The sequence below is a fragment of the Podarcis erhardii genome (genome assembly GCF_964252035.2).
Source record: "Podarcis erhardii genome assembly, chromosome: 1".
NCBI classification, from domain to species: domain Eukaryota; kingdom Metazoa; phylum Chordata; class Lepidosauria; order Squamata; family Lacertidae; genus Podarcis; species Podarcis erhardii.
Genome location: NC_138497.1, coordinates 33,325,197 through 33,352,490, shown reverse-complemented (window position 1 = coordinate 33,352,490; position 27,294 = coordinate 33,325,197). Strand labels below are relative to the sequence as shown.

The 27,294-nt window shown below is 43.2% G+C and overlaps 1 protein-coding gene and 1 long non-coding RNA gene across 5 annotated transcripts in view; one reads left to right on the top strand and one right to left on the bottom strand.

The window, feature by feature from the left end:
- Positions 1 to 27,294, top strand: part of MIPOL1 (mirror-image polydactyly 1) — a 194,399-nt gene that overhangs the window by 146,556 nt on the left and 20,549 nt on the right. For all 4 annotated transcript variants that reach the window (XM_081863746.1, XM_081863747.1, XM_081863748.1 and 1 more), the window contains one exon: positions 13,782 to 14,012. In XM_081863746.1, coding sequence (XP_081719872.1) covers positions 13,782 to 14,012 — 231 coding nt within the window. The remainder of the gene's footprint in view (positions 1 to 13,781; positions 14,013 to 27,294) is intronic.
- LOC309345604 lies at positions 488 to 12,170 on the bottom strand. Its single transcript, XR_014158321.1, has 3 exons — positions 12,142 to 12,170; positions 1,902 to 1,975; positions 488 to 558 (listed from the first exon to the last, which is right to left on the bottom strand). It is a non-coding gene; the product is annotated as an uncharacterized lncRNA (long non-coding RNA).

The window sequence follows — 27,294 nt, the reverse complement described above, 5'->3', positions numbered from 1 at the left end:
AAAACACCATCCTCTTGACACAGTGGTCCAGGGTGGCTGAGGTTCAGAGACATCCCTGGTCTTTGATGTCTTCCAAGATTCATTTAAAGTAGCCTATGATGTAAAGAATAGGTGCTGCATGGTCAGCTATTTTCATAAATGGACCAAGCACAAGGAAGTTACAGTCAGAACCTGGATGCTGATGATTGCTTTATATCCGTGTGTGTGTGTATGTGTGTGTGTTTGTACATTGTTGTATTCTTTTGAGCCAAGAACTGTGTAGCAACATTTGGAGAAGTGTGAAGTCCCAAAGATGATGACATTCTGAACCATGTATTGTTCTGGAAGGTGTGGATTAGATCACTTCACTTAAGAATGCAGACCAAATGACATTTTCTTCTATCCCTTGGAAGTTTATAATAATAATAAATTAAAAGGTCATTGCAGCTGTAGAGGGAAAGACTCACCTGACCAGTGAGAAGGGATTATATAAGATGCAGCATTCCAAGCCTAAACTTCTCTGACTCCTTTTCTCACGTTTCTGCCTCCAGTAAAAAAAGGGGGAGCTCTCAGGGAACCCTGAAATATAAATGTGGGGGTTAATTCCTTGGCTTAGTTGGTGAGCACATTTCAACAGAAGTATGAAGAAGAACTTTCAGAGTTGTCATGTCATAAAAAGGCACGAAGAGAATCTTGCTGGATCAAGCCAAAATGCATCTAGTCCAGAATTCTGTTTTTAACTGGGGCCAACGAGTTGTCATCCCAAAATTTGGAACAGTCCTCCCCTGTTTTTTGTCCTATCAGGTTTCAAGTGCACTGGCCCTAAACTTGGAGATTGCTGTTAATCACCATGACTGAGAATGCAATCTTACACATGTTTATTCCTAAGTAATTTCTATTAGGAGAAATACGCCACACTGTTTTGATCCATTAGTGGCAAGCATATCTGCTTGCCAGATGGAACAATCCCCCTCTCAGCTCCCCACGTGCTGTTTTGGGGGTTCTCCCAAACCACTAGAGTAGATTTTTTTGGGGGGGAGCCCCATTATGTTAGTGGGAACCACACACTAGCTTCTGCTAATGTGCCAGGTTACTTCAATCTAGCCCATTGTATCCAGTGGGGTTTACTCCCTAGTAAGTGTGTCTAAGATTGAAGCATTATAGCTTCCAGATGTGCAGTCATGTTAGCATGTAAAAACAATTTGGAGCATCATGGTGACCTGAAGACTAATGAATTGATTATGGGCCAGGAATGGGGAACCTGTGACCCTCTAGAAGTTGCCAGATCATAGCTCCCATCATCCCTGCTTTTTGACCATTGTGGCTGGACTGCTGGAGTCTAGTAACATCTGGAGGGCTGCAGGTTCTCAACCCCTGGCATAGGCCTGTGTGACTAGAGTCCAGCCAATGAAATAAACTCTAGTCCACCACAACTTACCATACCATGGTGAATTTGTCAATCTTTAGGATGTTTTGTTGCTATGCTGTTTTCAGCTGATTACCTGCCCTCCATTAATTTTCCCTGTCCCTTTCCATATCATTTTTGAGTGCTTTGGCAGAAAATCTGTATATAAATGTGGCACGCGATGTTGCAGCTATACCCTTATTGAGGGAAGGAATCCTACGTGTCTAGAAGTGGGCAGTGCCAAATCTACCAACATTAATGAAGATCTAAGTCAAAGTCCAGCCGTATGTAAACCAGAACATAGTCCTGCAAGTGAGACATGCAACAAAAAGTTATAGCATGGAGTTCTCCTGTTCAGTGCTTCAGTTTGTCTGGATTCTCCATTACCCTTGCCACCCAGTTTTCTGCCCCCCCCCCCCATTCACTGGCCATTGAGCAGGGCTGTTTTTCCCCTTAAGATTTGTTTCTTCCATCCTAAATATTTTTTTTCTATTTTAAATATTCAGCTTTCCCCAACCTTGCTGATACCGTCCTCTTGTTCATGAGTGTTGCTGTTTTGGTTCTGTAAGCACCGATATATACCTCAGAATACTGAAAATGGACGAGATGGTTAAAATAAGGAGATGGCTGCAGAGTTAACCTCCCAAAGCACAATGAAAACCATCCTTTAGTTTAAATCATTTGAAAATTCTTATTTTTTTGATAATAATAATAATCTCAGAACACCTTTTCATGGTAGTATTATTTGATGGGGGGAGGGGAGCCCTTGTTATAATACTGCCCTTTTTACTCAAGGAATGCTGGGGTAGGGGAATGTCTCTTCATTGTGTTACTCTTGACACCATCTGCTGTTTTAATGAAAGCAATTTAAACAATAGACAGTATCAAGGACTAATGAAACCAAACATAATTAGCACGAAGTAACTTATAGCACAGCTCAGATTAGTTTAGCTATTTATTCGATATGAAAGTAAACTTGATAAAAGGTGACTTTTTTCCCTACGTTTCTCCTCTAGGGGCATCACACGCATTTCTGAATTCTGCCTTTGTCTTCCTGGCAGCCTGAGCTTTATAAGCAGCTTTTAGTGCAAGTTATTACAATTCTTTTTTGCATAAAGTGGGTCATTCGAAGTTCATCTGTAGGTGGGGCAGGCAAGGTGGATTGGGGGACAGTTCTAATAGATCCATTTCAATAATTAAGTCATGCATTTCTTTTTTCCTCAACAAAACCTGTATGTCGGGTTTGGCCAGGTGGGAACTGTTTTCATGGCTGTTATCTTTGTCAAAAGGAATATTGTGAAAATAAGGAATTACTGTGCATATTTTAACTCTTGATTAAACGCAGGAATCACAGTTCTCTCCGTGAAATGATAATTTAGGGACTTAAAAAAATATATGTAATAGAGTGTCTGATTATTACCCCTCCATTATCTCTGTAGAATACATTTTTAGAAAACACATCTTAGGATGTGTTTTCTAAAAATGTATTCTACAGGGATACATTTTTAGGGAGTGAATGGAGCTAGTGTCAAAAACCATACAATAGTATCAGCAGCATAGCCTTGTGTCTATTATGATGTGCAGTTGTATTCCCTGCTCCTTTTTTAGAGTTGGTGGTGGAACACCTGACCCCTCCCTGCCAAGAACCTTTTCAATCCAGGGGTCATAGCTAGACATGGAACCAGGGCTTGTTGGCGAGTAAAGGAGCTACATCTACTTAGAAAAATGACTGCATTGCTATTCTCTGGAAATATTTATTTCATTCTAGGACACTAAATATGATTGAAGCAAGCAACCGAGACCAAGAAACTACAATAGGCAACAGGAGCTTCTTAAAAGGATCGTTTTAGTTTGCCAAGACAACTCTCCGTTCGCAGCGGATGGGCCAAACTCTGCCCACTTTTTCTCCATTCCCCTTCCATAGGCCCATAGGGATGCACTTTTGCTAGTGTAACTTTAGATGTACTTTGCCTCAGAAGCATTCAGAAATGTATTGGGTTACGCAGATTTCTCTGATAAAGTTGCAGGAAAGGCAATTAAAATGGTAAGAGGATCATCTTTAGGAAACAGATTTAAACAGATAGGGTGTTTTAGGCTAAACAGAGATGATTCCAAGAAGGCATGATGGAGCTGTATAGAAACGATGAATGGTGTGGATTAGATTCTAAATCGAGAAATGCTGTCCAAAAACTCAAGGCTACAGCCTAAATGGAAAGAGGAAAAGCCAGTACTACCACATAACTGAGGGACGTGGGTGGCACTGTGGGTTAAACCACAGAGCCTAGGACTTGCCGATCAGAAGGTCGGCGGTTCGAATCCCCATGACGGGGTGAGCTCCCGTTGCTTGGTCCCTGCTCCTGCCAACCTAGCAGTTCGAAAGCATGTCAAAGTGCAAGTAGATAAATAGGTACCACTCTGGCGGGAAGGTAAATGGCATTTCCGTGCGCTGCTCTGGTTCGCCAGAAGCAGCTTAGTCATGCTGGCCACATGACCCGGAAGCTGTACGCTGGCTCCCTCGGCCACTAAAGCGAGATGAGTGCCGCAACCCGAGTCGGCCACGACTGGACCTAATGGTCAGGGGTCCCTTTACCTTTACCTTTTACCACATAACTGACCTACAGATATTGGATGACATTGAGCTAATGAATAATAATAATAATAATAATAATAATAATAATAATAATAATAATAAATTTTATTTATATCCCGCCCTCCCCAGCCAAAGCCGGGCTCAGGGCGGCTAACAACAATAAAACAGTACAAAAGTACAGCACAAACAACACTCTAAAATCATTCATTATAAAATTAATTAAATTCAAGCCACTGGCCACCATTGGGCCAGAGCTCCGCGAAGATTGCCGAGGGAGGGAGTCAGGCTGTGCCCTGGCCAAAGGCCTGGCGGAACAGCTCTGTCTTGCAGGCCCTGCGGAAAGATGTCAAGTCCTGCAAGGCCCTAGTCTCTTGTGACAGAGTGTTCCACCAGGTTGGAGCCACAGCTGAAAAAGCCCTGGCTCTAATTGAGGCCAGCCTAATTTATCTGTGGCCTGGGACCTTCACGATGTTTTTATTTGAAGACCGTAAGTTTCTCTGTGGGGCATACCAGGAGAGGCGGTCCCGTAGGTACAAGGGTCCTAGGCCATATAGGGCTTTAAAGGTTAAAACCAGCACCTTAAACCTGATCCTGTACTCCACCGGGAGCCAGTGCAGCTGGTATAGCACCGGGTGAATGTGATCTCGCAGCGAAGACCCCGCAAGGAGTCTCGCTGCAGCATTCTGCACCCGCTGGAGTTTCTGGGTCAGTCTCAAGGGCAGCCCCACGTAGAGCGAGTTATAATAATCCAGTCTGGAGGTGACCATCGCGTGGATCACAGTGGCTAGGTCAGGGTGAGAGAGGTAAGGAGCCAACTGCTTAGCTTGGTGGAGATGGAAAAATGCTGCCTTTGTTATAGCTGCAATCTGCGCCTCTATGGAAAGGGAGGTGTCGAAGATTACACCCAAACTCTTAACAGACAGTGCTGGCACTAATTGCGCCCCCGCAAGAGATGGGAGTTGCCCCCCCCCAATCCCATATCGTCCCGTCCCAGCCACAGGACCTCTGTCTTCGAAGGATTTAGCTTCAACCGGCTCCCACGTAACCATACAGCCACAGCTTCCAAACATCTGGTCAGTGTGTCTGGGGCCGAGTCAGGATGGCCATCCATCAACAGATAGAGTTGGGTGTCATCGGCATACTGATGGCAACCCAGCCCAAAGCTCTGGACAAGCTGGGAGAGGGGGCGCATAAAGATGTTGAAAAGCATCGGGGAGAGTATCGCACCCTGAGGTACTCCACACACCAAGGAGTGGCGCGATGACAATTCCCCCCCAAGCGCCACCCTCTGTCCCCGACCATAGAGAAACGAGCGCAGCCATTGAAGGACTGTGCCCTGGATCCCCACGTCGGCAAGGCGGTGGTCCAGAAGTTCGTGATCGACCATGTCGAAAGCTGCTGACAGATCTAGAAGAATCAGCAGCCCCGACCTGCCTCAATCCAGCTGTCTACGAAGATCATCTGTTAGGGCAACCAGAGCCGTCTCAGTCCCATGACCAGCACGGAAGCCGGACTGGAATGGATCCAGAGCCGATGTTTCATCCAGAAACCCACCAAGCTGTTCAGCAACTGCTCTCTCAATCACCTTACCCAGGAACGGAAGATTCCAAACCGGGCGGTAATTGGATAGATCTAAAGGATGTAATGATGTTTTCTTTAAGAGCAGGCGCACCACTGCCTCCTTCAGTTCCCCTGGGAATGTCCCCATGCCAAGGGACAAATTGATGGTATCCCCCAGGAGGGCCCGCACCTCGTCTGGACACGCTCTAATCAGCCAAGACGGGCATGGGTCGAGAGGACAGGTGGTGGGCTTTCCAGCTTGGAGGAGTCTGTCCACATCGGCTGGGGATATCCGGTCGAAGTGGTCTAATACTGGACCCGAGGACAGTCAAGGGGCCTCCAGTTCCTTTATTGTATCCAAATTGGCAGGGAGGTCATGGCGGAGCAACAAGACCTCCGCAAAAAAGCTTGCAAATGCCTCACAGCTGTGTGTCAAATTGTTATTTAAATTTGGCTGTCCTTCAAGGGACGTTAAAGACCTAATTATACTAAATAATTGCGCTAGGCGAGAGCTAGCTGAGGTAATGGAGGCCAAGAAGTAGGACTTCTTAGCAGCCTTCACCGCCATCTCGTAGGTTTTCATAAAAGCCCTATAAGATGTTCTTGAGGCTCCGTCACGGGCACCCCGCCATACTCGCTCTAGCCGTCTGAGGTCCCGTTTCATTTTCCGGAGCTCCTCGGTAAACCAGGGAGCCCGGTTTCTGCGGGGTCGCAGAGTGCGCTTCGGTGTGATCTCATTGATGGCTGCCAGGAACTGGATATTCCAGCCCTCAACAAGCTCAGTCAATGAGTCGCCAGGGGCAGCAAGGTCCCGCAAGGCTTGGCGGAATCTATCAGGGTCCATCAGCCTCTGTGGGCGAGCCCAAATCGGCTCGCCACCTAAGCAGGGTGGGGGTGGAAAGTCAATCCTGGCTTTCAGAGCGTAGTGATCAGACCATGACACCTTCATCGAAGGAGACATGGTCACATCTATACCTACGCCAAAGATCAAATCCAGCGTGTGGCCTGCTTGATGTGTGGGGCCCGAAACAAACTGGGAGAGCCCTAGTGTCGCCATGGAAGACACCAGGTCCAGAGCCTGTGAGGAGGGAGTGGCATCAGCATGGATGTTGAAGTCCCCCAATACCAATAGGTTAGGGAACTCCAAGGCCCAGCCAGCCACCGCCTCCAATAGGCCTGACAGGGTGGCTGCTGGTGCGCTAGGTGGCCGGTACACCAGCCAGACAGCCAAGCTCTCCTCGGAGCCCCACACTAGGCCAACACATTCAATGCCGGGGATCGATGGCGATGGTAGAGCCCTGAAAGGACAATCTTCCCGGATTAATAATGCCACCCCTCCCCCCCGGCCCACAGTCCGGGACTGGTGGAGGACGGAGAAACCCGGGGGCGCCATCTCTCGTAAGGTAACTGTTGCCCCTTCGCGCACCCAGGTCTCCGTCACACAAGCCAGGTCGACCCCCTGCGAGATAAAGAAATCTCGCAGGGTGGCGGTTTTGTTGCCTATAGACCTGGCATTGCACAGCACCAGTGACGGAGGTGAGTAATCCTTGCTCACCCTACCCTCGTCCCTTGGGATGAGGCGCAGATTGGAAGGGGTACGAGCATATCCATATCTCGATCCCCTTCGCCTATAACATCTGCCCCCACCTTCAACAGAAGCCCTGCACAAGGACTCCCCCTCCTCCTGGAGTTGGCTCCTGTGCTGGGGGGGGGGGGAGGATTCTAAACTTGGAGCAACTTTTAAAAAAATAAAAATCCTGTTGTAATAGTTTGATGTTGGCTTCTTCCATTTCCCTTGTAATGTTATCTCAAGAATACTTCCAACCACAAAACCCGTGGTGTGATTTTTGCTGAAGATTCCAAAATGGTATTTGAATATATATGCGTGGATGCAGAATACGTATTGCTAGAGCAACAGCATTGCAGGCAGCAGGCAGTTTGCAACACCTCTGTCCCCATTAAGCTGCTCCTATTGTGAGCGAATAAAAGAGTAAGCAAATTCTGGCATGAGCAAATGGACATTAAAAAAAAAGGTGCTTCTGATTCTTCCCCAACGTTTTTGAGATATTTGCCAGGAACACACAGGAAGCGGCTGATAGACAGTTAAATAGCTAATACAGTATACCTGACTGCATAATTAGCAAACAGTTTGCGTCATATGCAAAGTAGGCATGGAACTGGGAAACTGGAATACAGCCTTTCCTTGTTGCAAAGGGGCACAAGAGGGTTGGGTTGCTTTCTAACAGGGTTGAGGAACCTGTGACACCCCACCCCCAGATGTTGAACTCCAGTTCCCATCAGTCTCAGCCAACATGGTCAATGGTCAGGAATAATGGCAGTTGTAGTCCAGCGACTTTTGAAAGGCACTAGGTTCCCTTGCACTGCCTTTATATAGTGTTTTAGCAAGGAAATACAGGTCTTTAAAAGAGATCTCTTGATTCTTTTATAACAAAACTGTTTTCTTACACACCAGAGGTGAATATCCACCACTCAAAAGATGCATTGAAATGCATTCCTCGAACCACTTTGCATCAGGGCTATAGAATTGCTGAACAAATTCTGCAGAGAGGGGGAAGATAAAGTTTCTTTTAAGAGTTCTTTAACATAATCAGTTTGATAGCAACCCAAAACACCTTTACTACCATTAAATATTTACCAAGACTTGGCTTTTGGGAGAAGGGCAGTTGAGAGCAGTGTGCTTGGCTCCATGCAATGGTATTGATTAGCTATCAGAAGGACATAGTTAATGAATAACTTTAGGCATTACTGAGCACTCAACATTCCTGTCAAGTTTTTTTTTTTTTTACCTGAAGATGACCTAAACTAAAGTCAGTTGGAACTGACACTAACCCTGCCGCAGATTGCTCAAGAATACGTATGATATGAACAAAAGGTTCAGACAAATCGGTTGATCAATGCTTAAGCAATCCATTCTAATGGCTGTTGTCATCACTGCTGGACTTTAGAACCAAGCGTGTTTACATTTAATTAGAAAGAACACACAGTTTACATCGCACGGTAGCTATCAATATCGAATTGGAATTGATTTCTGCTCTGTCTCCTGAATCACTATTTCCTTCAAGCTAATTTTTAGAAAGCAGCTTGCAAGATGAGCTGTATAAATTTTAAAGCAGGGTAAACCTATTTCCTGGGGATGGTAATAAAAGTAAATGGCATATAGCACAGCCATTAAGTTGGACTTGCTTTTGAGGTGATTCCAGTGCCTCAGTTGTGTTCCAGCAGTGAGAGATTTGCTGTTATCAGAAAAGTGTCACTTTTAACTGAATGACCACTTCGCATAATTCTTCACTTCGCTGAAAATGTGGAGTTACTACTTCAAGTGTCTTTAAAAAACCCCACAAAAGATATATTAAGGTGACATCATGCTGTCAGAATGTTTTTGAAGCAGAGTGCTCTTTTGCTGGGGGTTTTGGCATTCTGCATGAAATTAGGATTGTTACTCTCTCTTCCACCTCATGTGCCTTTTGAATTTGGCCTTTTGAATTTCTCATGCTGCACAATTTTATGCATGTTTACTTATATTTATGTCTGATTGTGTTAAGAGGGATTTATTCCCCATGAAGAATGACTATAGTTCAGTAGAAGAGCGTGTTTAGGAGGACGCGGGTGGTGCTGTGGTCTAAACCACTGAGCCTCTTGGACTTGCCAATCGGAAGGTTGGCGGTTCGAATCCCCATGATGGGGTGAGCTCCCGTTGCTCTGTCCCAGGTCCTGCCAACCTAGTGAAGCACGTGAACGTAAACAGGTACTCGCTTGGTGTTAAATAAGGATCAGGCAGACTCAGCAATGGAGAATAAGAAGGTGAAGTTTATTGCCAGGCAATAAGGACCCAGTTTGGAATCTCTTCCAAAAGGAACTGGGACCCCGATTGACAGAAATCCAGAGGTCTTTATACCTGAGCAGATCACAGCAAATCATAGATCATGAGACAACCATGAGGCAGCCACGATATTGCCAGCGAAAATTAGCCAATTCGCAAGCTTCTTGCCATGTTACCAGCTCCTGGTCAAGCACTGAGTTCTAGTTCTGCTTTCCGCTGCTTGCAGTGACGCTCTGTCTAACGTCTCCCCTAGTTATGGCAGGACAGGGAGTTTGGAGATTTTGTGGTTTTATCTTCCTGTTCTGTGGATTAATTTAGCCTGTATCTGAGGGGATTTTGTACCAGAAACTCTGATTCACATCTTCCCCTTGTCCAGGGTACACGGATGTTTGTAGGGGAAAGGTCGGCTCCTAATTTGCTGTTTCAAGCAGTATGCAGTTAGCTAAGGCACAGCTTCCCTTTGATTCAAAATGGATTATAAAATACTGTAAGCCTTGATTATGTGTGAGCATATATGAATATACTGATTACTGATAACTGATTATATGGATAGCATAGGGGTAGCCCTTCTTCCTTGCCTCACTAGCAGTTCGAAAGCATGCCAGTGCAAGTAGATAAATAGGTACTGCAGCAGGATGGTAAACACCGTTTCTGTGCGCTCTGGAAAGCTGTCTGTGGACAAGCACTGGCTCCCTCGGCCTGAAAACAAGATGAGCACCGCAACCCCATAGTCGCCTTTGATTGGACTTAACCGTCCAGTGGTCCTTTACCTTTACCTAGAGCACACACTTTGCCCTTGGATTATCCCAAGATCAATCCCTGGCATCTCTAGGCAGGACTAGGAAATACTTCTATGTCTGTCGCAAGTCAGGGTAGACAGAGGTGAGCAGCCTGTAGCCTGGGTGGTGCATGTGGCCCCTGACTTCATTTGATGCGGCCCTCCCTTGCCTCCTGAAGCTGCTTCATCCTTCCAACCCCTAAGAATTCTCTCTTTCCTCTTCTTAATTTCCTTTTTATCTGGATTTTGTTGTATCTCACTAAGCCATATTTAAAGTAGATCCACTGAAATCAAGGAACATTATTGTGTTTGTTTATTACGTTTATAGCTTGCCTTTTTCTCCAAGGAGCGCACGGTGGTGAACATGGTTCTTCCCCTTATTTAATCCCCACAACAACCCTGTGAGGTAGGTTCAGCTGAGAGGCAGTGGTTGACCCAGGAACACCCAGTGAGCTTTTTGGCTGAGTGAGGATTTGAACCCTGTTCCTCCTGGTCCAACACGCTAACCACTGCACCACACTGACTCTTCTTGTTTTGTTTAGGCTTTTTATGACTAACTGAAGTCCATTGATTTGAATGGGTGCAGAAGAGGCCAACTCAAACATGATCTTTTCATGTTTCTTCATGTACAGTAAACATAATTCAGAGGCCTTCAAGCTCTCTGATGTTCTGCAAGTGTCATCTAATCCAGCTTCCTGCAAAGCAGTAATCACAGCTAGAGTATCCATGACAGCTGGCCATCCCAAAATCTGCTTCAAATCCTCCAAGGAAGGAGGGTCCTTCACCTCCCAAGGGATTCCATTCCACCATCAAACAGCTCTTTTTGTCAGAATGTTCTTCCTGGTGTTTAGTCAGAATCTCCTTTCTTGTAACTTGAATCCTTTGGTTTGGTCCAATCCTATGCATCTTTATTTGGACATAAATTAATGCACATGTTTTAACTTTTTTTAATTTTTGTAACCCGCCATGGGACCTGCAGGTGAACGGCAGAAAATAAATTGAAGAAGAACTGAATTCTAGGCTTCTCTTTATGAAACTCTTTAAGTGCCTTAAAAGCAAGACAGTGATGTCTTCAGCTTACAGCTTTACATTTTCCTTTGAAATGCTTGAGTATTTAATTTTTTCCCCGTCTCTTTTTGTGTGTGTGAAATGCGAGTCAATATATTTTATCTGCTACTCTTCCAGTGGTTTTTATTTATTTATTTTAGACTCTCTGCTCTGTGGATTTTTCGTATTTCTTTATACATTATTTATAGTTTCAGAATGTCCTTATTTAATTGAATAGGTACCTCGCACCATTTTCAAACAACCTCAGGTGGTAGGTGTAATGACATACCGATACTCTGACCTTTAACTTTTAGATTCCTATTAAATCAGCCATATTTTACTTACGCATGCACAGAGGGTTTTAATTTCTATATGATCTGGCAATGCGGTCGTGTTTTCTGCAGAAAGGAAAGGGGAGTGCCGACACTCTTGACACAGAGTTCTGTTTGTTATTCAATGCTTACTTTTCAAATCTCAAAATAGGAAAACACAATTTATGCCTCATTTCTTACTTCCATGATGGTTCAAATGTGTGACATCCAATCTATCCAACCCAATGTTTGCAAGAAAACAAATACCGGTATGCACATGGCGGGGAGAATGGCTCCCTGCAAAAGCAATATAGGGCAAAGATTTTAAAAAGCTGCTCAGATTATGTATTTATTTTAAACAAAAATAATTAAGGAAAGATATCCACTCATTCATTTATATCAGTGGTAACCTTGAAGTCACTGTTTCTCAGCCTAGTCTACCTCACTGGGTTGCTATGTGGAAAAACATAGGTTAACTGCATAAATACCACACTGTGGGATTGATGGTAGTAATAACGGGGTAAAACTGTGATAAATAGTGCATCCTAAGCATGTTTCTTCACTTTCCAACAGTGTGCTCCTATGCTTGTTTACTGAGAAGCAAGTTCAATATAGTTCAGTGGGACTTACTCTCACATAAGTGTGCATAGAATTGCAGTCTTGGTAGCACATTTTAATTGCTCTTAACAGCCACTAACTGTCATCCATGGGATCTAACCAATCAGATGAACTGATTCTAAAAGACCATTGAATGTGCACCTGGATTTTGCTCCACCCAAAGCCAGCCTTAGATGTGGACAAAATAAAAAAAATTCCTTCCAGTAGCACCTTAAAGACCAACTAAGTTAGTTCTAGGTATGAGCTTTCGTGTGCATGCACACTTCTTCAGATACACTGAAACAGAAGTCACCAGACCCTTCTATATAGTGAGAAGGTGGGGAGGGGTATTATATAGAAGGGTCTGGTGACTTCTGTTTCAGTGTATCTGAAGAAGTGTGCATGCACACGAAAGCTCATACCTAGAACTAACTTAGTTGGTCTTTAAGGTGCTACTGGAAGGAATTTTTTTATTTTGTTTTGACTATGGCAGACCAACACGGCTACCCATCTGTAATTAGATGTGGACAAGTAGTGCTTGCCCTGGGCACCAAGCTGAAAGCTGCACTGATTGTAGTGAACTCAGTATTTTTAACCTTCTTCCCCCAGCCCACCTGCCCACCAAGTTCTACAGCACAGGTGGGGAACCTATGATGCTCTAGAAGTTCTTGCAGTCATTAAGTCTCAAGTCCTAGCTGGCTTGGGATGATCCTTAGCAGTGGCAACTGAGGAGGTACGAGCCATACTGGTGCTTCTCAGACACTTCTGCAGAAATAAAGATATACGTATAGGGTTGTGTCCAATGGAGTTGTAACGTTAGCCCAAGGGCTTCCACTTCTGTAGTGGAACGTCCCCTCTCTCTCCTCCCCCCGCATATCCCCGAATTGGAGGGTCATGTGGAGAGAGGAGCAGGGTAGTTTCCATTGCACCAGCAGAAGTCTTGGTGCTAATGGGATGGTCTCGATGGATCCGTTCCCCAGGCTGTTAATGTATCTTGACATGGAGGATATGCAAGATCCCAAAACGAAAAGAAAAGGAAAGTGCTAATTATTCACACTTCCTCTGTTTCAGCTTCTGGGTAATGCCGTTGGCTGTAACAAAATATTATGCTGTTGGTCAATAGTACATTAGTATATTTAATCCTGGGTTTTTTATTTGTTTCGTGAGAATAGGCCATAGCACTTACCTCTACTTCATAGTACTGCTGAGAGGCAAGTGGTCTGTATACAGTGGTACCTCGGGTTAAGTACTTAATTCGTTCCGGAGGTCCGTACTTAACCTGAAACTGTTCTTAACCTGAAGCACCACTTTAGCTAATGGGGCCTCCAGCTGCCGCTGCACGATTTCTGTTCTCATCCTGAAGCAAAGTTCTTAACCTGAAGCACTATTTCTGGGTTAGCGGAGTCTGTAACCTGAAGCGTATGTAACCTGAAGTGTATGTAACTCGAGGTACCACTGTAGTACGATATGCGTGCATCATTCTGAAAACATTGATTTAGTTTTGTGTTTATTTTTAATGTATTGTGGAACCATTAGCACGGGTGCTTGCTGTTTGAATTTTACATTGAAATATTTTGGCCATGGCGTATTTGTACCATCTTTTAAAAGTCCTCTTTTTACATGCCAAACCTGCTCTGACCATACTGAAAAGACCTACCTTTTTGTTTTTGCAGTTTACACCAGTCTTTGTCTCAAGAAGTGAACCTTAAGGATCAGTTCAACGCCACTCTCATAACTTATGAAAAAGCTCTGAAAAACAGAGAGGATGTTGTGTCGATGCTGCTGCTTCAAAATGAGGAGCTGACGACCCATCTTCAGCAAGCAGCAGAAGAGAGAGCAAATGCAGAATTGAAGTTTCAGCAAGCTTTAGAGGCTTCACAGGAGGCCAGTGAGAAACTTCAAAAGTAAGTACATTGTTTTTCTTTTTGGAAAATGGCGTTTGTCAACTAAATGGGCCCCTCTTCCTGTGACACAAAGAGATTCAAGTTAGAAAACAGACAGAAATCCCTATTAAAGTTAGTGGGCCAATTCTTATCTGAATATTTATTCAGGCTTAATAGCAGAGCCATTTATTGTTATATCCAGCAACAAAACTGTAGGGTTTTTATTTGTCAGCTTAGCTTAGTTATAACATCTGAAGAAGAGATAGGATTCTTGTGTATTTATTTATCTTCTATAACAGAGGTCTTCTTCTTCGGCGATCACTTGTAGCCGAGTAAGATTGTCTTCCATAAACACGATTTTGACAATGTGTACGTAAGTGACTGTGGAGGCCAATTCTCAATCCACACGTCCTTCCACAGTGGGGACATTGGTTTCTGGGTGGAAGTTGATCACGGTGTGGATTTGCCAAGCATGCCTTCCTCTTAGCACGTTTCTCCCTTGCGTCCTGAGTTCAAGTGTCTTCAAAGCCCATGACACCTTAGGTAAAGGCTGTTCTCCAACTGGAGCGCTCGCAGGCCAGTGTTTCCCAGTTGCTGGTGTTTATACTACATTTTTAAAGATTTGCCTTGAGACAGAACTTGTGACTATCCAGATGTTGTTGGACTCCAGTGACCTTCAACCCAAGTCAAGATGGCCAATGATCAGGGGTGATGGAAATTGTAGTCCAACAGCAACTAGAGGGCCACAGGTTCATGCTTGCTTCACACGTTATAGACTCATGTCTATATGCACATGTCAGTTGGATCCAGACTGGATGGATGGAAAGGGTCCTTCTGTTTGCAGACGTCTTTTTCTTCACAAAAGGCATCCTACCAGTAGGGAAGATGGGGAGGGGTGACTTTTACCAGTTCCTTCCAACCCATGCAGCTCCTAGCACCATTTCCCAGGGTGTTGTAGGAGGATTGCCCAGCCCTCCAGAGCAGTGTCAGAGGTAGTGCCAGGGGTTGCATGGGGAGTCGGAATCTGCCCCCTCCCCCCAAAAAAACCCACACACACACACACAGGGACCATCCCCTGAGCAGAACTGCATTCAAGGGATGTTCCTTCTTAGAGGAGCAAAGTCTGGATCCAGCCCTGTAACATTTGAAGCAACTTTGTGTATGCTGCTGAAATGCCTGGAACATTTCAGTTTCCCATTTAGGTAGTTCATATATTTGACTGTAACATGTTCACCCTATTCAGTTATTCTTCTCTTCATACAATGAGAGGGAGAAGGGGAATGCACTTTGCTCTTTGCCATGTCCCCATTGCTTGGCTCCGCCACCCTCCATGCATTAATAATAATACCTCTTTGCATTGCTTTTTCTGTTGGTCGCACTGTGTTCCCTTCTCAATCTTACACAGTACCAGTTTAGAGAGAATGGCACATTTCTCATGTCCTGCACACGTCTAGAGGCAAGTCAGGTGAAGCATGATGATTAATGGTGGAAAAGGCTTGTGCTTTCCAGCAGCTTCCAGGCACAGCATATCTCATGTTGTTCTGCCATGTAGTTGCCAGCTTCCATAGGCCCAGATGAAATGAAAATCAGTGAATGCACCTTTTTCTTTCTCTTCATGGACGGCTAAAGTTGAGTAGATCTGGCTGTTTGTTAATACTTCTTGAAGTTCAGATGTGTGCTTTCCCACTGAAAAAAGTTAATGCCCAAATCAGTTTACCGGAATATCCAAAATTAAAAAGGCCAGGTTTTTCTTGGCTACTTTGCAGTACAGATCAAATCAATCACAGTCCTTGAACACATGTTCAGCATATTTCTTTTCTGTTCAGTATCATGGGGGAAGTTTGCAAAAGAAAGGAAAAAAGGACATCAATGTTTTCAGTTTTGCTAGGGCTGCCATATTTCAAAAACTAAAAACTAGGACACCCCAAAAGTTGTTGAGCTTTCCCCCCCCCAACGCAAAAAAACCCCAAAACCCATAAAGTTTTGATTGACTTGCCTAAGATCCAGGACAAACTGCTGCCTGCCGAAAATCCCCCCGGATCTTTGAAATCCCGAGAAAATTTGTACGTGTGGCAGCCCTAATTTTGATCTGTCTGAAAAATGCCTGATATTGTGCAAAACTCAATAGTTGGCATTAGTTTTCTTGCCAAAGATTTAGGCACAATGCACCAGTTTAAAAGGAGCTGTACTACCTATTGGCTTCCAGGCCCAATTTAAAGTGCTGGTACACGCCTTTAGAGCCCTAAATGACTTGGGACCCAGATAACTGAAGAACGACGTCTTCCCTTATCAACCCTTCTTGTGCATTAACATGTTGTGACCCTTTTTCAGGTGCCATTTGTCAGGTGCCATGACAAGGGGCTTTCTCTGCAATCTCCACCCCACCCCCTGCCGACTCTGGGGTGACCCTCCCTACAGAGACCCACCCGGCAGTCGCATTATGATCCTTTTGTTGCCAAGCTAAAGTAGTTTTATCCACCCCGTCATTTTTAATTTGTGCCTGTTTTCATTTGCTGTAGCTCTGTGGTAGAGCATCTGTTTGGCACGCAAAAGGGTCCCGGGTTCAATTGTTGGCATCTCCAGGTAGGGCTGGGGGAGTCTTGGTCCTGAAATCCTGGGTGATGTTGTTGTTTAGTCGTTTAGTCGTGTCCGACTCTTCGTGACCCCATGGACCAGAGCACGCCAGGCACTCCTGTCTTCCACCGCCTCCCACAGTTTGGTCAGACTCCTGCTGGTAGCTTCGAGAACACTGTCCAACCATCTTGTCCTCTGTTGTCCCCCTCTCCTTGTGCCCTCCATCTTTCCCAGCATCAGGGTCTTTTCCAGGGAGTCTTCTCTTCTCATGAGGTGGCCAAAGTATTGGAGCCTCAGCTTCAAGATCTGTCCTTCCAGTGAGCACTCAGGACTGATTTCCTTCAGAATGGAGATGTTTGATCTTCTTGCAGTCCATGGGACTCTCAAGAGTCTCCTCCAGCACCATAATTCAAAAGCATCAATTCTTCGGCAATCAGCCTTCTTTATGGTCCAGCTCTCACTTCCATACATCACTACTGGGAAAACCATAGCTTTTACTATACGGACCTTTGTTGGCAAGGTGATCTCTCTGCTTTTTAAGATGCTGTCTAGGAAATCCTGGATAGCCACTGACAATCAGTGTAAAGAAAACTGATCTTTAGTCTGTATAAAGCAGCTTCTTATGCTGCTGTGTAATTATTATGTGTTCTGTCTGTTTTACTGCATTGAAGTTGTGATAAATGGCTGTGTTTCTAAATAGAATAAAGGATGGCATAAATATTTTTTTAAAAATAGCCAGTGAACCCTGCCCTCGCACTCCCAATTTTCTACTGAGCATATCTGTTGAGTGCCCTGGGTATGCTATTGACCGTCTTCCCCAGCTCCTTCCAGAGGCGAAAGGAGTTCTCCCTAAGTATATGCATTGCTGTGCTGTGATCTTCATTGTGTAGCCACCAAGAATTCCTGCTTTCCCCCCAAAGGAATCCTGGCAACCAGCAAGGCCCCTGCAGTCATATTTTGTGAGCGTCACTGTACCAGGAAACCATTCTGCTCCGAAGGTCTAGAACTCCTCTTGGAAACCCATTGTTTGATTCCCTGCCAGTGAAAGAGCAACATCTACCCCCCAGATCTTTGTTTCAAACAGCAGCTTGTTAGGAAGGAAATACATAATTAACTGAAAAGTTACACAATAATTCTCTATAAGAACTGAACTGTTTCACACATTGTATGTTTTGACATATATCCTGGAGCAGCTAAGTTGAACTCCAGAGCAGCATCTCATGTTCCTGTTACACCAAAGAGAAGCTGCAATTATTACCAGCAAATTCTTGCTTACCACTTGCCCCACCGTAGAGACAGACTGTCAGCTGCCAAACCTGTAAAGGCAGCAATTTTCTTCTTAGTATAGCAACCAAGGGGTCAAACATCATCTATCTCTCCTGTTGCACAGACTGAGCTGACAAAAATGCTATTATATAATGCTACAATTATGCCATGACAGTCATTTAGATATCAGTTAATTCCCAGTGATAGTCAGCTGAATATTGGCTCATTTTGGAACAGCGAAAACAAAGACCTTTTTTTGTGAATTCATGTAGCATTGTGATATTATTTATTTTTCAATTATTTTAAGCAGCTGTTGAGCTGTTGTGAAACAGTTTCCTCGGTTCACTTAAACTGCTATGTTTCACGCAGTGCAATCATGTGCACGTTTTCATAGATGTGAGGCCCTCTCCTTTCTTCCTAGCAAATGCGCCTTGGTTTGGGAACGTTGGTTTGGAATGTTCTTTCTGTACACTTTTAAATATAGCTGCAAGAATATTACCCGGACTGCACATTTCCATCCAATTGTTACCAGTTTCAGCGCTCCCAGTCCATTTTTGGCCCTATCTTAAAGCACTGGTGTGGCACTCATCCCCACACATGCTGGCTCCCCTTCAGACTTCCCCATTTGAGAGGGAATATATTCCAAGTGTAATAATAATAATAATAATAATAATAATAATAATAATAATAATAATATACCCCGCCCATCTGGCTGGGTTTCCCCAGCCACTCTGGGCGGCTTCCAACAAAGGGTTAAAATACAGTGGTCTGTTAAACATTAAAAGCTTCCCTAAACAGGGCTGCCTTCAGATGTCTTCTATAAGTCTGATAGTTGTTCTTCTTTTTGACATCTGGTGGGAGGGCGTTCCACAGGGCCGGTGCCACTACCGAGAAGGCCCTCTGTCTGGTTCCCTGTAACTTGGCTTCTTGTAGTGAGGGAACCGCCAGAAGGCCCTCGGCACTGGATCTCAGTGTCTGGGCTGAACGATGGGAGTGGAGACGCTCCTTCAAGTATACTGGACCGAGGCCATTTAGGGCTTTAAAGGTCAGCACCACACTTTGAATTGTGCTCGGAAACGTACTGGATTTAGCTGGATCTGCATAGAATCTTCCCTGTGATCCTGATCAGGAGGAAAATTCTAAGTATGTTCCGTTTTCCTTCTCAAAGTTTATCAGTAGGAACTCTGAAGTGAAGCAATGGACACCGTACTTGGGTACATCGGAGGCAGAGCTTCCATTCACCTTCCTTCTCCCCTCCCTTTTTGAATAACCCCAAACACCTGAAAAGGACTTCAGTCTCTCCATAGACTAGACCAGGTTCGCTGCCATAAAGGATAGCTAGACCTCACACATTTCTCTTTGTACCAGAGTAATTTAGTTAAAGCCATGATTTGCCTGTCTTAGATTTTCACTTAATTTGGGGAATCATTTTCTGGAAAGCAAAGTAGAGAAATTGCAGCATGTAAGAGGGCAAAATATTTTGAAAAGTTCCATCCAGTTAGCTGTGAATCTGGTCAGATAACTTGAGCAACTAGCTTATATAAGTATCCCATTTCTGTTCTTTAGTGTTAAAATAATTTGCTGTTACAATAGAGTATAGGCCAAGATTATCTCAGAGAAAATTTTCTAGCTTTGCTCTAATCCTCCCCAAACCAGGAGTGCTGTAATGGACCTGCAGATATAACCTGAACCATGCTAACTCTAACGTGAGCTTTTATGAGAAGAATTAATTCAATTTGACATGCTTAACTACTCAGGGAAAAACTGTCTGCCAGGTTAGTTAATGCTAAAATCAGCCTTCTGAGCCTGTAGCAAAATTAAACAGCTGGGCAAAGTCTTTTGACAACAACAGCATGCCCTTTTTATCGAGAAACTGTGGAAATGCTTACTGCATCTTCCCAGCACCCCCAGTCATCCACCCCATCTTATAATTCAACCTGCAAACAGATTAAGCAGCTGAGTTTGTGGAAAGTGTGTTTACTTTGAGCTAAGAACCCTTGTGTGGCACTATAGAGATTCCACTGACACCTCTGGGAGAGCCACACAGACGGTTCTTACTCATCAGCAGGAAAACCAGGCTAAGAATTTGCAGTTTCTTTGTAACCTCAACGGCTTCATACAAATGAGTATTTTTCAATTAGGCCAGAACTACTTTTCTTAGCCTTTATTAATGCGAGAGAGAGAGAAAGATATAAAATATTCTGCATTTTTAAAAGGAACTGACTGGTCCCTGTACTGAAAGACTTCCTACCACGCTAATTTTGCCCAACTCCATCCCCATTTCCCAAGGAGATAGTAGTTATCATTTGTAATGGGGAAACTATGTATTCCTACTCATTTTTTAAAAAAATGCAAAGTGTATGCTTTGCATAAGTAATAATGAAAATCAATGCAACCCACCTGATTTCTAATATCCTTAATTTTCCATCACATCTGTCTATTAATAGTTATGGCTTGAAGTTTTCTTAAGAGTATAACATGCAGGTGGGATGAAGTCCTTTTTATTAGGTGCCAACCTATGATAGTGCCTTGATAATCTTTGGAAGAAATAGTGAAATTATTATTTTTATATTGGAATGTTTCGTAATATACTGTGATAGCAGAAGGTTAGCAAATATTGCTATGGATCTTTCTAAAATATTTATACCCCATCTTTCCTCTTCAATCCAAAGGCAGCTAACATCATAAATGAACTTAATAATTTTTTCAGAACCCCAAGGGATGTCAGGGCTGAGTCACACAACATCTGGGCTTCTCCTAGCTGTTACTCTTGTCATGGCCGCTCTCCATGTTAATGGAAAGAAAACCATGTGATCTAAACATTTGCAAGTATTTTCAACACCCAACACAAAAGAGAGATGGCTTGCAGCAGCATGCAGAGCTACAGATAATGCTCATGTTACAAACATTCTCATCTCAAGCAGGGAATCCACCAAGGGCTGTAGGAGGAAGCAGCCAGCATGAGTGATAATGTGATTCAGTCCTCATTATATTTAGTCATTTTATAGTTTGAATACTTGTTAAGTTGCTCACCTATCTGTTAGAGAAAATACATAGCCAACCTGGATTTATTTATCCATCAGGTTTTTCTACCACCCTTCAGTAGACAATTATTGAAGTGGTTTGTACAAATTTTGTCTCTGAGACAAGCCTCTCTGAGGACCAAGGTGCATAGGTCAGTCAAATTATGTTAGCTGTGGAAGCACCCATTCCTTTCCTGGCACTGAAAATGTAACCATAATGAAGTAAATAACTAACATTTCCTTGCCCTTTCATGACATCCAAAATCAGTTTCCTGAAGTAGACACCTAATCATAAGGCTGGTCGCCAGTGTAGCTCTTGAAGCACAATAAGATCGGTTGCAACATCCAACCCCAGCTATTATCCTAGCATCTGCATTCTGTAACAACGTCAGTGAAGTATTATGGGAGTCCAACCTTGAGGTTGCTAGATCACCATGGCCAGGATGTGTGTGTGACTGCAGCATCAGAAGCAGATCTGTACCTACTAAAATAGGTAGACCACTTCAATGAGAACCTTGGGCTTCTCAATCTCATAGCTTTTGTGATGCTCCCAATTCACTGTAGCACTTGCATATATATGGGGATCCAGCATATAAATGCATGGTACGCCTGTGAACCAGAAGGAGCAGCAGTTGAATACTGGAATCTCCTCTCTGATAGTGTTTGGGAGCTATTCTAATCTATTAATATGAATGGAGTTTTTGAATTCGTTTTAGTCAGTTAAAGTTTGCACCTGCTATAGATAGTACTTTATAGATAAGAGAGGCTCTTGTGGCACCTTCGGATTTTCCAGTACCGGGGGAAGTCCCTTCTGTTCTCCCATGCTTTTAATGCCGCGTGTTTAATTCTTATAACTATTTTGTTTATTTATCCTTGTTGGTCTTGCTGCCGTTGTATTGATTTTATGCTGCTGCATGGTTTCATGCTGGTTTTTGGCTAGTTTTACTCCTGCTTTTATAGTGTTTGTTTTCAAATTGCAGTTGCATTATACTAATTTTAATTTGTGAGGATATGGTAAATTGGGCAATAAATCGAAATTTCACAAGTTTTCAAGGCATGCTTTGGCATGGAAGAGTGTGTTGATATGGGGTTGGAATCTTATGGGACACAAGTATTTTGGATGCAGCTCCAACCATGGGGATGGGATTGGAAGCAGGAGCACATCATTACCTCTGTTTCCAAAGTTGAAGCTTAGAATACTGCCGTGTGTATGTAGAAAATAGTACTACCTGGTGGAAGTATCCTCAGCATGGAAGGGGAAGCTCTAGGTTTAATTCTTATAACTTTTGCTGAACTTCAAAAAGAAAACTTTAGAAAAGCCCTTAAGGTGGATATAACCCCCAAACTGTCCAGTGAGTGACCAAATATGCTACATTTGGGGGACAGAGGGAAGATAGCACCAAATGGCTGGACAGCATTTTGCTACATTTTGTTGCAGATCCTACTTCTAGTTTAATTAAAGCAATATAAATTTGTAGTGTAGCTACTCCAGAAGCTAGACCAAAGATCAATCAAAGAATCCCACAGAGATTTTATTGAGTTAAGCTCAAATGCTGTACAACATTTCACTGATGAAAATAGGGGTGTTCTTGTCTTGATGTAACTGTAAAGAATAGCACAATATTCCCCCTCCAACATTATTTTCTGATTAACAAGACTTCAAATCCCGTTCACTTGCAAACAAGCTCCATTGATCTTATGGCAGATTCTTTCCAAATAAATGTGCATTGCTTTGTGATCTCAGAATGAATAACTATGTAGATAATTTTTTTAGCATAATCCTAGGCATGTTTCTCCAAAAGTCTCATGGTTGAATCGGACATACTCCCAGGTAAAGGTGTATAAGTCCCATGCATATTTACCTGAAAGTAAACTACTCTGAACACAGTGGCACATTTGGGAAAACATGCATAGTGTTGCCTGTGCACAGTCCATGTAGGAAAGATGGGATATATATTGCAAAATCAATAAAATGGATGCTTCATATGAAAAAGAATAGCAAAACAAGAGAAATTATAGACCATGCTTGCAATCGTCATACATTAATTTAAATCATGCACTACCCTTTATCAAAACTGTTTATTTCAGTGTGATAAAAGTACATGTTTTAGGACATGGTAATACTTTACTATTAATCAAAATTTTTGTAAGATATAATATGCACATGTGTGCAGCACACATACAAGATTAGCATAATTTCATTTTATCATATAATTGCATACATAATTTCCCTGTAATATCTTGTGTGTTTTGCATAAAAAAACAATTAAACTCTTGTAAGAGTCATGTGTCAGAATAAGTTCTGTTTCTTTCATTGCATTTTGCATAACGGGATCTGCTTTCTATGTTGCACTGCCATTTCACACATGAAACGTGCATGGGGGGGGGGGAATCACATTGGGGCAGCCTGTTCAATAGGTGTTAGCATCTTATTCCTCAGAAAGTAAATACTAATCTGCCTTCTCTGAGCACGGGAATTGTGTGCATTTCACACCAAGGTCCAAGACATTCTCCAGCGCCCACTGGAGGGTATAATCTTTCCCAGAATGATCTGAGCAGCGCAGTTCAAGAACAAGAATGAATCTTTGAATAATCGCACCACAATGTGAGGTGACCCTCAGACAGGGGACTGACCAGTTACCCATATGGGTTTGTGGCAAGGCGCTCTGATGTTCTTTTTTAACACAGCTGTGAGAAGAATGTGGCTAAGATCCAGTAGCCTTTCTGGAGTATAGCTGGCAAAGGAAGCCATGAGGGGAAGAGAATTTAACACATGGGTGTAAGAACTTCAGCTTCATTGATTCGATCTGAGGGGAATGCCTAATGACTGGAAGAATCAACCTTGGCAATGAAAACACAAAGCTCTTTTCATCAATTCAAACTCGGACTCTAAAGCTGCAGATGGTTACCTCCAGCATTGCCTATTCAGGGCGAGGTTTTATAAAATGGCACTTTGCTGAATACTAATAGATCAAAACAAAGATTTAATTACATAAAGATGGGTTGTTCATTTTTAAATGAGGATACAGGTCAGTGTCTCAGAAAAGGATAATATGACTATCTTTTATACGTAGGTCTAAAGTCTGAGGTTTTTAACTGCAAACATGATACCGTTAAAGCACAGATTGCATTCTATAGAGTACAATGTCTATTAAATAGGAAGCAGACTCAAAGCTAGGCTTATGGACATCAGTGCTTTTCATTCCCCCCCCCCGCCCCCGTCTGATGCCGGTTTATGAATGGCCTTTCTGCAAAACAGAATGACTTTTCTAGAGCTTCAGGAAACTTGTGGAAATTTGGTGTTTGACTTTAATCTTCCCTCTAAAATCAGAAGGGGATGGTTAATAAATGTATAGGCAATAAACTAACTTCATGAAAAATAAGCAATACTTGTTTTGATTTGGGGTGGGGAGGAATTGACTGAATTTCTGAGAACTTTTAAAAATCTGTTTGTTTTAATTGCAGAAATACATGGTTGTGTTCTGCACCTTTTAGTGAGTTTTGTTCATGTTTTGCTTATATACAATATTTTATTAAGTTCTGTTTATATTTGACAGATTTTTAAGTTTAAACTGGAAATTCCATTTTTAGAGCTAAGCAGTCCCACTGTTAGTTAAAAAGAACGTTTCTTTTGCCTTAGTAAAGAGTTTGACTCTTTAGGCTGAAGGTCTCCCTAAAGCTTCATTAAAAGCATTATGATGATATCTTAAACAAGAGGTAATTTATTTCAGAGAATTGAATTCAGTTTGAAGACAGGAAACATTGCATGCAATGTATATTCATCTTGCTTTTAGCTCCAGCCAATAGATTATATAAGTTTGGTGATGGGGCAGAAAATTGGCCCTAGTGATGGGGCCCTGTGGGAAGCAATGTCTTTGTCCAACCTCTTAAACCACTATACTTCCATCCCAAACCTCAGGGGGGAAACCCAAAGAATTCTGAAACTAGCTCCACATTCTCGGGGGGGGGGGCTTTGAATTTCTCACTGCTCTGGTAAACTCACCACACAGCAACGCAACAGAGAGCCCGAGGAGTCTCTTTCCTGGAGAAACACATCTAGCTCATTGGTGCAAGGGTATCCAATTTGATGCCCCCAAATGTTGTTGGATTAAAACTTCCATCAGACCCAGCCATCATTGCCAGTGATCAGGGATTATGTAGTCCAGCAGCATATGGTGGGCACCATGTTGCCTACCCTTGCATTAATGGACATGTGTTTCAGGTTTTATGCCCCAGTGTAAAACTCTTACATTTATCGTTTAAGAACTTATGTTGTTCATCTTATTGGAGAAATTCAGCATAGCGCTAGGAAGAGCACTGCGTCAGTCGTTTATGTTTCCGTGATGGAACAATCTCCCTTCTCCCCTTCCCTACAGTTCTGAGGGAGATGAACCCTGTTGCACTAGCAGAAGTCCTTACACAGGTTTCCACAAGTGGGACTGGCTAGTTGAATCCAGCCCAATGTCTTTACAATACGGCCTTCAGATTATTTTCTCTCTTGCCTTGCTATCCGCTTACATTTTTTGTGCCAGAACTTGTGCTCATTTTTATTTTCTTTCTGTGAGGTAAAATTTCTATCCTAGACGCATCTCCTCATATCACTTATAACCACCTGAAACAGAATTGAACCACCTGAAAAAGGGATACCTTCTAAATGATTTTTTCCCTCTTCCTATGATGTGTTCTTGTCTCAAGACCCAATCAGCATGGGACTGAGGTGCCTCAACCACATCTCTGAAAGCCTTTATCCATGCACCTTTGTGTGTCCCTCAGCTTTTCTGTGTCTGCCACCTTAGACTTAAGGGAGTAATTTAGTTTCCTAAGAGCCAGGTGCTTGTTGCAAGGGCTCATGCCTGCAATCCCGGCCAGGTGAGCAGGTAATCACATACGTGTGGCACTTTAAAGAAACACTAGGTAACTTCCATATCTCTGCTAGATTAATTGATTGATTGATTTTTCTCCTCATCTTGTTGGCACACTCATATCTACTTAACACACCTAGTTTCTTTACTTTTTCATTATGTTTCATCAGTAGGGTCCTAGAGAACTGGGACGTGCTCTTAGGAGTTAAACTAGAGTTTTCTAAACTGTTCATGTTGGTGACACGCTTTTCAGACATGCATCATTTTGCAACACAGTGATTCAGTTTTACTAGCAAACTGGAGGAAAAACGAATCCATTGCCAGCCCTGGGAGGAGTATGGGGGGGGGTGTTCACATGACACACCTACACACTGCTGCCGACACACTAACGTGTCGCGACACACAGTTTGGAAAGCTCTGAGTTAAACTATCCCTAAAATATATGTGTGGCTGTTGTTGTTTAGTCATTTAGTCATCCCTGACTCTTCGTGACCCCATGGACCAGAGCACGCCAGGCACTCCTGTCTTCCACTGCCTCCCGCAGTTTGGTCAAACTCATGTTCGTAGCTTCGAGAACACTGTCCAACCATCTCGTCCTCTGTCGTCCCCTTCTCCTTGTGCCCTCCATCTTTCCCAACATCAGGGTCTTTTCCAGGGAGTCTTCTCTTCTCATGAGGTGGCCAAAGTATTGGAGCCTCCAATACTCCAAGTATTGGAGTGTGGCTAGCCCTATCCAATTCCTGTTGTAGCCAATTGTACCAAGGGTAAGATGGGTGAATATTCAGGATTCTCTTCAGATCATATAAATCTTTCACCCAAAGGGTATGACGGACTAGCTGCAAATAGGGGTGTGTTGATAGCTTACTCGAAGCTATTGAGGCCAGTCATTTAATTTGGCTGCTATAGAATGTTTATGCATAGCTGCTCCCTCCATTGAAATGTATGGCTAGCTTGCTCCTGTGGGAAGAATTAAGCATATGCACATACTGGATCAAGGCACTGAGGGTTTCCCCCTCCCCGTTTTAAGAATTTTTCTGACAATCTTAACACAAAAAAGAGGTTTTGGGAGGATTGTGTACCTTTTGGAGTGGGCAGTTCTTGGTCAAAAACACTATGTTTTGTGATGTGGACATCAAGCAGGACAGAATTATGAATTTGCTTATTTAGGGGCATCCTGTTGTCTGGGCAGGACCTCTATACATATTGCCCTGGCTTGTACCACAGGGAGGTCATTTCAGTGCTGCTAATGCAGTGGTTTGACTTCACCCCCAGAGGCTCACTCCATTGTCTCTCGAGACAGACAGGTGCCAACAAGAACTATTTATTTTCAAAAACAAGTTCTCTGTATTCAGTGGAATTTGTTGGAGCTACCTTATTTGTTGGCTTTCACATTTTTAATATGACCTTCTTAGGCATAGGCCATTTTTACACAATGCAGGAAAGTAGTGGGAATGTTGTAAGGAATTATGGAGGATGCCATGCAACCGACGCAAGTTTCCCCAGAGCGGGGACAGAGGAAAGTCTGAAATTGAAGAAAGTAAGGTGAAGAGATTGTCTTTAATTGGCATATAAGCTATG